Raw genomic sequence first — 14,384 nt, 5'->3', positions numbered from 1 at the left:
CTCTTCATGTCCAACTTTCTGCATCTCACCGCTCAACCGAACAGTGAAACTTAAGACGTGCATTGTGTTTCCATCTTATGTAAATTGTTTCTATCACAAGTCTATTAGTTTCCAGCAATGATTATTCTTGTGTTGGTGGTGGGCTGAAAAAGTCACCGAGTGAGTTTCATGGCCAGATGTTTGCACTTCCATCAGCCTCTCTCACCACAAGAATTGCATAAACGCTGCAGAACAGAAGAGGAAAGAAAAGGTGTGAAAACAAACAGGAACACACTCTGAACCTTTTGCTCTATACATAGGCGAGGGGAAGCAGACAAGACACTTTAAACCCCATGCTGTCACAGGTGTTGCATGTCGGTGTGCATACTCGTGTAATGCTGAAAGAAAAAAGAAAGAAAAAAAAAAAAGTGATAAAAATCTTGCGGTTGTGGAGGAGAAACCTTATATGAAATGGTTAGTGAAAATGATTTAGGGAGAGATTCAACACTGATATGCAATACATCAATAGTATCGGGTAATTGATAAGGCTTTTACATGTCCTGTGTTACGTGCTGCATGCATTTCCTCCTTCATAAGCGTATTTTAAATCCTGAATTGGTTACATCCATGTTCCCTAGCTTCTTCCATGTCTTAACCTGCACAATGCAGCATGTCTTGGCATGTTACCACCACCTGTTGAGCACTGGAATAATGTGACGCCACCTGCATGCATGTGTGTTACAAAACATTCACAGTAAAACAGCTCAATTGGGCTTCACCTAAGGTGCAAAACTTCACAGGAGTTAAGAGACATGGAGAAGCTGATTCAGTACATTTCATTCTGATTAGACAGTGAAGTCTATCAACATGTCAAAGGTGTGAGCTGCTGCTGCTGTTTGTGTGTCAGTACATGATGTTCCTATTAACATACATACATACGTACATACCACAGGAACCAACCTCAGCTGTTTCTGCGAACTGGTATAATAAAGATGAGCAGCGTGACTGGAGGATACTTGTTTCATTGCTCTGTTGTATGCAGTTCTACAGTTTTCACTTCTGTCTCACATTTGCAATTAAGTATTTAAATCTGTACTTTTTTTAAGGTTGAGTTTCAGTGCTTCAGTTAAGATCAGTCTTGTATCAAGTCACTGCTCAATTATGATTACACCTGCTTTTAATTTTGTGTCTACCCTTAACTATACTAATGTTTCTTTTTTGAATTTGTGCTAGTTTCTGTGTTAGTGTAACTACCGTAGTGCCAGTTTCATATGTTGAGCTGTGACCTCGTGTCTCCCTTTTGCTGTTGTCGCTGTGCACGAATGACAAATCCGCTAGCCAGCAAATGTATGAAATGCCAAATCCCATTAAGCATTACACCAGCAAGGGCAGGAGTACACACATGAATGAATAACCTCTATTCAACTGCAGGTTAGAGAAATTGAAACTAAAAAGTAGAGATCATTCATGCAGTTAATCTGATCAAATGGCACGAGGATGGTCGGTCTCTGATGTGGTTCATAAAGGAAGTTGAAGAGTGTTTTTGCTAGAGAAAGGGTGATCTGATACTAGACTGTCTTAAAGTAAGACTTTCTGCACGCTGCTGTTCAGCAAGTAGAATAAATGCAGATGTTCCGCTGAGGTTGCCAGCGTCACTTAAATGTCAGTGAGCATTCGGTACTGTCATCTTTCTTTTCAGCACCGACCGATTCTGCAGTGGGTGTTAATTCAGAGAAATGCTATTCATCAGTTTCTGTGGAAAGTGCACCTGCCTACTCACACAACTTCTGTATATCTGCTAATCATTACTTTATATTGGTGTAAAGTCCCTTCATTAACATAAGACGAGAGAGCAGCATGGAGAGTACTAGCTTGTTTCTAGACCGTCCAGATCTGTGTGTGTTCATTATTTATATCATTATTTAATATTTGAAGATTAGAATTCACATCATTGCATCTCAGCTGCTTTTGTAGGCCATTTTTCTGTACACCTGTTTTGTGCATGTGATCTTCACCTTATTAACTTATTACTGAAAATAAATTAAATCTTGTTTTCATCAGCTCTATATTCGAATGACGCTAGTCTTGCTTGTATTGTGTGTTGCACTTGTTTTACTGTATGATCCAAACACACAAGTGCTTTATTTAAAAAGTCTTGTGAGATTTTTATTGTGGGGTTTTCAAATTGTTATCTTGATCGGTTACGAACAGAAACTGATATTTGCACGTTTTTTCATATAGAGCTAGGTAGAGGAGAGATGATAAAATCAGCCAAATATAAACTGTACTCTCTGTCGTCAATTTTGTGACTGAGATGGCAGATAGAGGATGGACAACTCTGCAACATGAAACTTTACACTTAAAACTTTAGGAGAAGTTAGATTGTGCAACATCCCTTTTTATACTCTCTCTTGAATGACCAGAATGAATGTATGTCCGTCCTCCTGAGGCTGCAGCTGTCACTCAAATGACATGTGTTTTTTTAGTGAATGACATGGTAGCTTTGACTGAAGTGAAGTGTACCAGCCTACTCACGCACATGACGTCTTATGTTTATGTATAGTCATGTCTATAAAGTTCTATCGTCTTTATTGTTCACTCAAACATGTTCTCAGTGGGTGTCGGCCTTCATCAGGGTTGCTCCTTGTCACCCATCCTGTTTATGATATTCATGGACAGGATCTCGAAGTGCAGCCTGGGGGAGGAAGGGGTCCGGTTTGGGGACCTCAGAATTGCATTGACCTAACGACCTAAAGAATGAAATTGCGGATACAAGTGGACGAGTTTCCTCCGTAGCGTGGCTGGGCTCGGCCTTAGAGATAGGGTAAGGAGCTCGGAGTGGAGCCGCTGCTCCTCTGCATTGAAAAGGGGTCAGTTGAGGTGGTTCAGGCATCTGATCACGATGCCTCCTGGGCACCTCCTGTTAGAGGTGTTCTGGGCACATCCCACTGGTAGGAGGCCCAAGGGCAGACCCAGAACACGCTGGAGGGATTACATATCTCATCTGGCCTTGGGGGTCCCACAGGAGGAGCTGGAAAGCGCTGCTGGGGAGAGGGACGTCTGGGGTGCTTTGCTTGGCTTGCTGCCCCCACAACTCGGCCCCGAATAAGCGGATGAAAATGGATGGATGGATGTTCACTCTTTTGCTGTTTGTTCTCATACCTTCAGTTCACAGTAAGAAACCACACAGTGTTGGACCGTGATGTGGTTTGAAGCGTGACAGTGTGCCGTTGACATTACCATGCCATTCACTAAAAAGCTGCAGTGCAATGAGACAATGATGCAGCTATGGTCGAATTTTTAATCATAAACCATGACCACATGATCATCTGTGCAACAAGTTTTATGTTGTAGTTGACATTGTGATTCATATTTTTGTGCATTGAGGATTTTAACTTGCTGCAAACTATGAATGTCCTCTCTTCAATGACCAGAATCAATGCATGTCCTCCTGAGGTTGAGTGTCACTAAACTGTCAGTGAATATTGAGTTTTGTCACAACATATATACACACGTCATGTCACAATATTAGTAAGATGTATTTCTTTTCAACAACAGAGTCTGAGAGGAAACTGATGAGGTGGGTGTTAATTCAAAGAAATGTTTTTCATCAGTTTCAGTGGAAAGTGGTACAGTACCAGCCTACTCACACATGTGACATCTTATGTGTTCTTAAGTTTTATTGTCTTTGTCAACGTAAGACAAGTGGGCAGCTTGAAGAGCACTAGTTTGTTTTACAAACCTGTGAATCACCATCCAGATCTCTCATTTGTTCAGTGTTTTAATATTTCATTTTCACAAATTCTTTGTGAACATAAAACATCATTATGTTTTTTAAAAGTGGAAAAGTGGAAATGGACAACTTTTAACCTCCCTCACATTTCAGAGTGGTATTACTGTTTGCACTGCTGTTGCAACGACAAACAGACCGCTGTGCGTTTTCCTTGGAGCCAAGCAACAGCCACAAACGAAAGACACACTGCATTTTGTTTTTCCAAGTTACTTCAGTTTATTCACCATCCGCCATTTCTGGCACAGGGGATACTAACTGCAAAGAACTTAAACTGATACTCTTTGGTAATTGGAGATAGCCACAGGTTGCTACAATGGAAAACAAAAGTGCTGTTCTCTTCCTGTTTGGGTGGTACAGTGGTCAACTTCCTTTGTGGCTTGAATTGAGCCTTCATTTTCCCAGGAGTTCCTAGCTGATGGTGAACAGAACTGCATAGTTAAAGTAAGGCTTAAAGGGAAGACCTATAGCCATTACACTGTGCAATCAATATTTACTTCAAAGCAAAAAAAACCTATTTCTTACTTTTAAGAGATAATTGGGTTTTGTTTTGTTTTTTTGAAGAAAAGAAAAAGTAAAAAATATAAAATCAAGTTTTAAATCACAATAACTCTTAATAATAACAGTTGCTCTAATGTTTTCTAAAGACATTAACATCTTCTGCATGGCTGTGCTTCTACTTGTCACACTTCACGCATGGTTAGAGGCGGGTTTTGTTCTCTTGTCTCTTCCTCTATAGATGCATTCACCATTCAACACTGGATCATTAGAGCTTTCTGCCGTGTAGTACCAGCTTACTGTGGAGTATACAGTATCAAAGGATTACAATTCAGTAAGTTATTACCTTGAATTTTATTTTTTTTTATCATTTATCATAAATCATTTTTAGATGATGCCTATATTGCTCTTGGCATATATCATTATTTAATATTTGAGGATTTTAATTCACATCACTTCATTTCACCTGCTTTTGTAGGCTGAACCTTTCTGTACACCTGTTTTGTGTAATTAACTAATTACTGATGAACATAAATTGAATATTGTTTACATCTTTTTTCTCACTCTTTTGCTGTTTGTTCTAACAGCTTTAGTTCACAGTAAGAGGCCACGGCGTTAGTGTGTGTGATGTGGTTTGTAGCGTGACAGTGTGCCGTTAACTTCACCATGCCATTCACTAAAAAGCTGCAGCACAATGAGGCGCTATAGTCAAATATTTAATCATTTACCATAACCTCATGATCATCTGTGTAACAAGTTACATATGCTAGTCAACACTGTGATTCATATTTTAGTGCATTAAGGATTTTAACTTGCTGACAACTCTGAAACTAAGTGTTACACATGCTTTCTATGTGTATTAATTTCTCTTCCCCATCTGCTGACACAAAGAAATTCTGTATATACCCCAACAGTCGAATAACTGAAATGTACACAACTTTTTGTGGCTACAGAGGGAACTGAGATTAGGTCACTTGGCATCGTACCTTCAAACCTTTCAAAGTTTTGTACTGCTGCACCACGGTGAAGGAAATGCATTGTGGTATTTCAGCCTCCACATTTAAGGTCTCTTCTGTCACCTCCAAATATTTCAAAAGATGATGCCCATCCCTCTGATCAGAGGGAACTCAATGACTGATGCACATGTTTGGCAAAAATGTAAAAAAAAAAAAAAAAAAAAATACTTATTCTATATTTTAATTTTTGACTTCAGGATTCTTTTCATTTACATTTTTCCAAAATGTTTGTTTATGTTTCTTAGAGGACAGAGATAGATAGATAGATACATAGATAGATAGATAGATAGATAGATAGATAAGTAGATAGATACACAGCACCACCATGTGGTTCAAACAGACTTTACAGGTAAGATGCTTTAACCAAATGAATGTATACATGTCCTCCTCATTTTCTTCTTCTTCTTCTTCTTCTCTTGCAGAAGTTCAGTGATGGACGACTCTGACGTGATTACACTGACGGGAAGTCTCCTTGATGGCCTTGATGATTTATACGACAACACCTCTGATTCATATGAAGACTATTGTTGTGAAGGGGGTGATGTATGTGACCTGAGCGAGGGCATGAATTTTGAGGCGGTCTTCATCCCAGTTCTGTACACGGTGGCGTTTGTTGTGGGTGTCCTGGGGAACGGAGTGCTGCTGGGAGTTCTGGTTCAGAGCAGGAGGACCTGGAGTGTGACAGACACCTTCATCCTCCACCTGGGTGTGGCAGACGTCCTGCTGCTCCTGACACTTCCCTTCTGGGCTGCACAGTCGGCTCAAAAAGGTGGATGGACCTTTGGCACCCCCCTCTGTAAGATCAATGGAGCTGTTTTTACGGTAAGAGGCGTGCATCAAAGGGCATGATGGGTAACAGAAGGTTGTTGCAAAAAAAGATTTTTCACATCTCTTTGTACCCTCAGATCAACTTCTACTGTGGGATCTTTCTGCTGGCCTGCATCAGTCTGGACCGCTACCTGTCCATCGTCCACGCTACCCAGATGTACTCCCGCAGGAAGCCCTGGGTCGTCCAGGTCAGCTGCTTGGCAGTGTGGCTCTTCTCCCTGCTCCTCTCTATCCCTGACTGGGTTTTCTTGGAGGCTATGAAGGATGACAGGCGAAACAAAACCGAGTGTATTCGCAACTACTTCACGTTTTCCTCTGAGTCAGTAGGTGACTGGCGGCTGGCATCACGCCTGCTCTACCACACAGTGGGTTTCCTGCTGCCTTCAGTCATCATGATCTTCTGCTACTCCTGCATCCTGCGCCGGCTGCGGTGTGGCTCCCATGTCCTCCAAAAGCAGAAAGCATTCAGGGTCATCGTGTCTGTGGTGATGGTTTTCTTCCTCTGCTGGACGCCATACAACATCACACTCATGGTGGACACGCTTCATTCCAACTACACCATGGACACCTGTGGAGTCAGAACATCTCTGGAGAAAGCCAAGATAGTCACCTCCTGTGTGGGTTACCTCCACTGCAGCCTCAACCCCATCCTGTATGCCTTTGTGGGCGTGAAGTTCAGGCGTCAGCTCCTGGAAATCCTGAGGTCTCTGGGCTGCAAGCTGTCGACAAGTGTCAAACTGCACTCTGTTGGTACGAGCAGGAGAAGCTCCATCTGGTCTGAGTCTGCCGACACCTCTAACTCCATCGCTATTTGAGAGAGAGAGACACAGACACATCAACAACCACATGTACAGACCTGCACAAACTTAAAGACTGACTGACATGAAGACCGAGACAGCTGAGCACAAAGTGTTAATGTAAATTTCCTGTATTCAGTAGCCTTAAACAGGCTATGCATTCTTTCAACTTCTTGTTGTTCTCACAGTGTATAAGTAGATGAACATGAGCATGACCATCAGACAAAAATAATATTGTCTTTCAGGGATTTGAGGTCACACACCTGGACTTGTTGGCAGCTATTTTTCTTGTAGTAGAAATATAACATTTCCCTTTTCTGTCTGCAAGGTAACATGATAGCGACTGTTTTACAAGCAAAGTTTTAAATTATGTATATTTTATACCATGATAATACTGTATATTGCTTTGTTTTTCTCAATAAAGAATAAAATAGTTTTTTTTCTATTCTAAACCAGTGTTTTCATCATTACAATAAAACAACAGGAGCCTCTGAGATTTAAAAAAAAAAATGTCTTCACTTGTGACTGTTTTTTAGGCAATAAACACACCTGCCAGATTCAAGGCCTTGAAGTGACTTTAGACCATTATGTAAATTTAAACAAAACTAGAAAAGTGCACCCAGTGGAGCACAGCTCTCTGACAGCCACCCGCCCAGGCTGACCACTTAAAACAGTCTTGTCATTTTAGCAGAAGCCCTGCAGCGCGTTTCAGAACTATTAAAATACACATGTCGTCTATTTTTAAAACAGCTGCAACGTGTTGCCCAAAGCACATCGAGTTTTCCCGCAAACAGGCGCTGTATGTGAAATATAAATATCCTTACCATATAATTATTATGATGACTGTATTTTTAATGACTAAGACACAACCATATATCTTTGATCCATGTTTTTTATAGCTGGACTTTTAACAGTATTAACTTTGTGTCATTGTCTGAGGGCTATAAAACAACAATACAGGAAATGAACACAATTAAAACTGACAAAAAGTAAAAACATGTCACTAAATAGCCTACTTACTTATGGTGGAAGCACAAGTATCGAGGAAAAATGACCCAAAATCTCCAAGTGTACAAAATATGGCAGGCAAATCGCTCCACTTCTGAGATGTTCCTGGTGTGTTGTGATGCCGTGCAGTGGACAGAAGGAAACTGTGTTGCAGGCAGACTGCAGACAGACATTTATAACTCCAGACAGATTACATTTGCAGTGGAAACAAGACAGCCCTACAAACTGCGCCCACCCCCAGACAAACCCGCCAACATAATGGTTATCTGAACCCTGCTACAAGGTGCCACTGTAGTGAAAATATATGAGGCCATACATAACGATAATCAACTTTATAACTCATTACACATGAAGACATAATGCATTTTATAAGCAGGGTAAAAGGTGTGTAAAAGTAATTAAAGGCCTGTCCCAAATATAGGCCTGTTGGTTTCAGTTGTTAAGCAAATAATTGCCCGGGCTATTAAAGTTTTACGGTAGTTTGAATAATCTAATAGTAAATATGTTACAAATTACATTTTAGGCCATGTATTTAGTAATCTGCAGTGGAATTAGCTGCTTCTCTTTTAACCTAGCTAGCTGATCACTTTTGTCGTGGCTTTGGTTTCCGGGCCAAGAGGCAAAAGGGGGTGATCGTGGACTGACGCATGGATATGGTGGGCGGGTCACGTAGCTGCTCCAGCTGCAGCTATACCTACTTGCGCAGAGAGTTGCACATGGTGAAATTGTTCCTCCCGGCTCCTTTAAAGGGATAGTGCACCCAAAAATGAAAATTCAGCCATTATCTACTCACCTATATCCCAAGGGAGGCTCAGGTGAAGTTTTAGAGTCCTCACATCACTTGCGGAGATCCCAGGGGAGAGGGTATAGCAACATAACTCCACCCAATGGAAGCTTACAGTGCCCCAGATTCCAGCGAAAGCACGTGAACACACAATGAGGCGAAAGACAGAGTTCAAATGACGTTTTTCCAAACAACTTTTTATGTCAGGGCTTCAGGACGCTTGGATCACTACGGATGAGCAGTATGGAGATATTTTGTGGTTTCAATTATGTCTTGTGGACGTTTGAATCTGGGGCGCCATAAACCTCCATTAGGTGGAGTTGTGTTGCTACCCCCTCTCCCCTCGGATCTCCGGAAGTGTTGTGAGGACTCTAAAACTTCACCTGAACCTCCATCGGCATATGGGTGAGTAGATAATGGCTGAATTTTAATTTTTGGGTGCACTATCCCTTTAAGGCCAAGATGGATGATAAAAAAGACAAGGACTAACTCATCTCGTATTGTGACAAACTTTAGTGGATTAGGACATATTGGGTATGGAATTCATCTGCAGATGCTGAGGTTCAAAATGAAGCCACAATGAAAACCAAAATGTGGCCTGAAACAGACTAGGTAAGGCTTGTTTTTCAACACATTCTCACTCTGACCTCATCACATATTGACGTTTGGTCATGGACTTCCACATCCAGATACGACATGGAAGATACCCTGAGTGTGTTGGTTGTTGATGATCTGGGATGCCATGTCAAGTTCTGCCTGTTACAGCATTGTCTTCTTTCGAAATACACTTCCATTTTCACAAGACATTTACATAGTCTCTTTGAAAATAAACACACTACGTCAGTGCAACAGTGTGAATCAATGTTTCTTTCCTTCAACAACAAACACATGCGGTTATGTTTTGCCAACACATACACATGTTTGGGTTTAGGCAACAAAAGCATGCGGTTGGGTTTAAAAAAAGAAAAGAAGAGGGTTAGGCTTTATAATCTCACGGGAAGTGCACCCCGCTCTCCCAGGTGAAAGTTTGTGGTTGTTGTACCCTCCCATCCACCGTATTTGGACTTCTGTCACCTTAAATGTCGCTCTTGTCTCGCTGCTTTTACCCCTGACACCGTCGGGTGCCATTAAACTATGACAGCAACCGAGTACATATCATGCCGACATGAAAGGACAGCTTTTTTCGTCTGTGTCTGACGCCGGACAGTGCTGCCCAGGCACCGGAATTTGACGACTTCAGAGTGAGACGAGATGTTTTTAGCCGAGATCATATCTGGAAAACATAGCGGCCCCTACTGGCCAGTTAAGAGGTGTAAAGAGTCAGCAGTCGACGGTATAAAACAGTCAATGAAACAGGTTTTTTTAACAATTGTGAATCACTGCAACCACAAGAGCTTCTTAAACATACAGTCAGAAATGTGCACACAAAATATGAGGCTGAATGGTCCAGTAGTTTGCTAGATTAACAGCGGACAGACAGATACACAGACACAGACACACACACACACACACACACACACACAAAGACAATAAAATTGAACAGTTATTTGAATGAAAAGATTTATTTGTGTGTCACATACAGCCCAGGTTGATCTCCAGTGGGCCAGACCAGTGAAACCACTGCACTGAACCTGTGAATAACAGCACCTCTAAATGTTTCCATTTCATTTCATGTGAAGAAGTACAAGTACATTCTGAAAAGAATTAACATTTTGTCTGTTTTTCCGCATTCAGTCAGTGAACTTACTCACTGTCATTACATGTGCATTTTTCTGTTTATGTCCTGTGCAGTAATGCACAGTAACATCACCACACCAAACTAAGGTGGCAGCTATTAAGGAAGCAGGTTAAATTATCACTGCCTGTCCTACTTTTGTAGTCTTCTGAGGCTGCTTATTGACAACACTTTGCACACTGTTTAATATCTCTAAATAAGACCACAATAAGTATTCATTGTTATTTCAGAGAACTGTATTCTGATCCACGTGGAAAAGACTCTGAAGCAGCATTTTACATAAGGCAGGCTACTGAATATTTAACCAGCTCCTGAAACCTGGCACCTCTTTGCCTATACACATGCACCAGTATAAGGTGCGCAGAGTCATCCAGTGGGTCAGATTGGACCCTTCGGCAGGCCAGTTTTGGCCCACAGGCCATATGTTTGACAGCCCTGGTGTATCGTGATGAAGACTTTGTCAAATTCTGTTTATCACATCCAGATCAACACCAAATTTGAATGATGTTAGCCTCCTTGTATTATGTTTGTTTTCCTCTATGATCCAAACACACAGGCATTTAAAAAGTATTGCGCACTGTAAGAATTTGTGTTTCAAAGTTGTAATCTTGATTGTAATTAACAGAAACTTTACAGCTTGTAGAGAGGTTATAAAATCAGCCAAATATATACTGTAATGAATGTTGTGTGACTGAGATGGCAGATAGAGAACAGAGAAGTTTGCAGCGTGAAACTTCACAATTTGAACTTTAGGAGAAGTTAGATTGTGAAACATCCCTTTCTATCCTCTCTACCATCTGTATGCATTGAGCATGGGAGATATTTTAATATATTAACATTCTTAAAATGTTCTAAGTGCTTATGATATAGTTAGGATCCGGTGATCAAACAAAGAACTCATACAGAGATGAAACCTGCAAACCAACACGTAGCGGTTTCAGTGGAAATTTCATACATCTTTTTGACAGGAAATTGAAACAAAGTGACAAAAAGCAGCCGCACATCCTCAAACGTGTGGTTTGAGCAGAAGGGTGACAAGAAGTATCTGAACAATGAGCACCAAGATGTGCCGTGTCCTGTGTGAGACTTCTCAGTTCAAGACACAAGTATCAAAAAAAAACAAAACATGTCACCACTGTTAGCCCTTTACAGCACCTCTCATTCATAATTAACATGAGAGGCAAACATTTCACAACAGCAGGGGGGTGGTGGTGGTGGTGGTGGTGTTTAAAGATATTATCACCTCTTAAACTGATTGATTGCAGCAACAACCAGTGTTGTCTACAGTAAATAGTTCAGTCTAGAAGCAGCAGCTCTGCTGGTTCGGTCACTGTGTCAGAGAACAAAGCGAGCAACAGGTTCATAGTCTCTCCCACAGTTAGGGAGTCGAGATCTTGGCTGCACACCCATTCACACACATCAAACTCTGTGCGGTCGGCTATGTGGTCAGCATGCACTGGTCTTGTTTTTAGTCATCCAGTCACGATGCTCGATGCTTTTCTACTTTTCTACTTTGATGAAGCGGTTTGTCTTGATCATATGGGGGACTCAACTCCCTTTATTGTGGACAGTCTGTGTTTGACAACAGCTTTTTAACTTATAGAAAAGTCCTGACTGGCTGCTTGTCTCTTGGCTGATAAACTGTAGCTCACTCATTCCCAACCCCCACTAGGGGTCACCACAGCTTCACAGTGGGTTGAGAGGCCTTCGTGAATCTTTCTTTACTATATAATGATGAAAACTCTGTGTGTGGGTGTCTCTGTGTGTCTGTTCCATGTTTTCCTCCTCACTGACTTGGTCAATCCATGTGAAATTTGGCACAGTGGTAGAGGGTCATGGGAGGATGCGAATGAAGCAATATTACATCAATTGGCCAAAGGGGGGCGCTATAGCAACCAATTGAAATTGCAAAATTTGAATGGGCTTATCTCATGCCCCGTATGTCATAGAGACATGAAACTTTGCACAGAGATGCCTCTCCTCACGAGGAACAAATTTGCCTCAAGAACCTATAACTTCCGGTTATATAGATTTTCCGCCTTTTTGAATTTTTTGAAAAACACTTCAAATCGATCTCTTCCTAGGAAGTTTGACCGATCTGCATGAAACTCGGTGAACATAATCTAGGGACCAATATCTAAAGTTCCCTCTTGGCAAAAGTTGGAAAACTTAATAAAACTGAGCTTCTATAAGGCAATGAATATTGCGGAGGGCGTGGCTCATCACATAAAGGTGTATAACATCTCAAGGGTTTCACCCATCACCACGCAACTTTGTAGGCATATGACCACACATAATCTGAGGGGACCCCTCCATTATTGACCACATCAAACAAAATGGGGGCGCTAGAGAGCTAATTTCTTATCTAGGCCTAACTGCCACATCGATTTTTAATAAACTTGGTAGATATGAAGAACAGGACGCCTCAAGGTGACTGGAGAAATTTAACTCTAATTGGCAACTGGGTGGCGTTATAACAACAGAAAAATGTTTAAACATGGCTAAAATGCGACCGATCACTGTGGCTCCCCCTGTGGCCGAATGTTTTTTTAAACACTTTAACTATCTGCCTTTCAACGTGCTACCTCAACTACTAATGTACAGTTTTAGCCCACTAACTATCCCACTATTGGCAATGGTACTACTGTACTTTCAATAAAGCAATTGTACTATCAAATTCACAAAAACTCTGTCTGAATACATTGCTCTTCTTAATGGGTTCAGTTGACTATTTAATCTGCAATTTCCTATGACCTGCATCCCAAACACACACCATTTGAAACTGTACGTGGGCAACTGTGCACTCAATGGGTATGGACTAGTTTAGAGGATGTAAGAAAACTTACAAAGAACACACAGTGAGTATACAGTCTTTCATTTATGTTAAGAACACTAAATGAACTTGTCATTTTTTTAATTTAAAATTGGTATTTTAGCTATAAACTTCAAAAAAGCATGGTGAGGACCTGAACATGAGCTGTACTCACAGAGTCTTCACTCTCTGCTAAACAGAACAGCCTCATCCTGCATTAGAAAAGCACACACTTAATCTTCTGGGGTTGCCCTTCAGTTGCTCCCTTCTGTACTAAAATTTTTGGCATTCTTGAAACGATTTTCTCGACCAAAATGACCTTTAACTTTGAAGCGATGTACCTGATCAGACTGGAGGAACTCTAATGGAGGAAAAAGGATAAATAACAGAACAATGGCAAAGTGTCAGGAAGAAGAAAAACACTAAACTTGTCAAAAAAGAAGCCTATTACGTATGTATGATTATTAGAAATTAAAGAAAATGCATCATACAGACAGAGAATCGTACATAAAGTTCATAAAAATATCAAGAAATCTTATTTCTGAGGTAATATTGATAGGAAATAATCTGCTCATACTCCATCCAAATCATTTCACACCAGCTTTTGCATATATTGTGCTCACTATTTGGGTTTATTATACAGTTTGTCAGTTGTTTTGCATTGAAAATAACATCAAATATTAAACTACAGGGGTGATCACTTTACTCAATGATAGAAAAGGGGTCCCTTAAAGTAGAAGCTTGGGAACCACTGCTCTTGCTGACACAGGAAATACCATTTCAGTCTGATGCAACACTCATCACTAATTATAAGCAGTAATGCTATCAACTTGACGTGCTGCTGCTGTCACAGCCAACCAGCATTTCTCAAGACCACATTATCATGAGACTTCAACTCCAGATGAACTTGAACACTATTCCTTTGAAACAGAAAGAGGAACAGAAATGAGTGGCCTGGGAGAAGGGAGTTTGTATCTACGTGTATCTAAACCAACACTCAATAATGAAAGTACATTTAATTTCCTGTCACATGCTTATGAGTCAATATCGTTATCTTGCCTTGAATGCGGAAACAAATCGTGCCTGGCAGGTTGTAACCTGCACAGCAAAAAGATAGAAAAACCACAAGTGTAGTGC

General features: G+C 40.9%; 1 protein-coding gene across 1 annotated transcript; it reads left to right on the top strand.

Annotated features, from left to right (window-relative positions):
* Positions 1-4,475: 4,475 nt before the first annotated feature.
* cxcr3.1 (chemokine (C-X-C motif) receptor 3, tandem duplicate 1) lies at positions 4,476-7,360 on the top strand. The gene is made up of 3 exons (XM_033640319.2): positions 4,476-4,601; positions 5,706-6,105; positions 6,189-7,360. Exons 2-3 carry the CDS (start codon positions 5,716-5,718, stop codon positions 6,924-6,926), a joined length of 1,128 nt encoding a protein of 375 aa, XP_033496210.1. The 5' UTR covers positions 4,476-4,601; positions 5,706-5,715; the 3' UTR covers positions 6,927-7,360.
* Positions 7,361-14,384: the final 7,024 nt, after the last annotated feature.

This window comes from Epinephelus lanceolatus, chromosome 10, assembly GCF_041903045.1.
Source record: "Epinephelus lanceolatus isolate andai-2023 chromosome 10, ASM4190304v1, whole genome shotgun sequence".
In the NCBI taxonomy this organism is placed as follows: Eukaryota; Metazoa; Chordata; class Actinopteri; order Perciformes; family Serranidae; genus Epinephelus; species Epinephelus lanceolatus.
The sequence above is the reverse complement of the archived record's forward strand: the minus strand, read 5'-3'. Positions and strand labels throughout refer to the sequence as shown.

Bases quoted from the DNA above. Each gene is read 5' to 3' on its own strand.
- cxcr3.1 (XM_033640319.2), top strand. From the start codon at position 5,716: ATGGACGACTCTGACGTGATTACACTGACGGGAAGTCTCCTTGATGGC. The intron at 6,106-6,188 runs GTAAGAGGCGTG...TTGTACCCTCAG, and splicing joins TCAATGGAGCTGTTTTTACG to ATCAACTTCTACTGTGGGAT.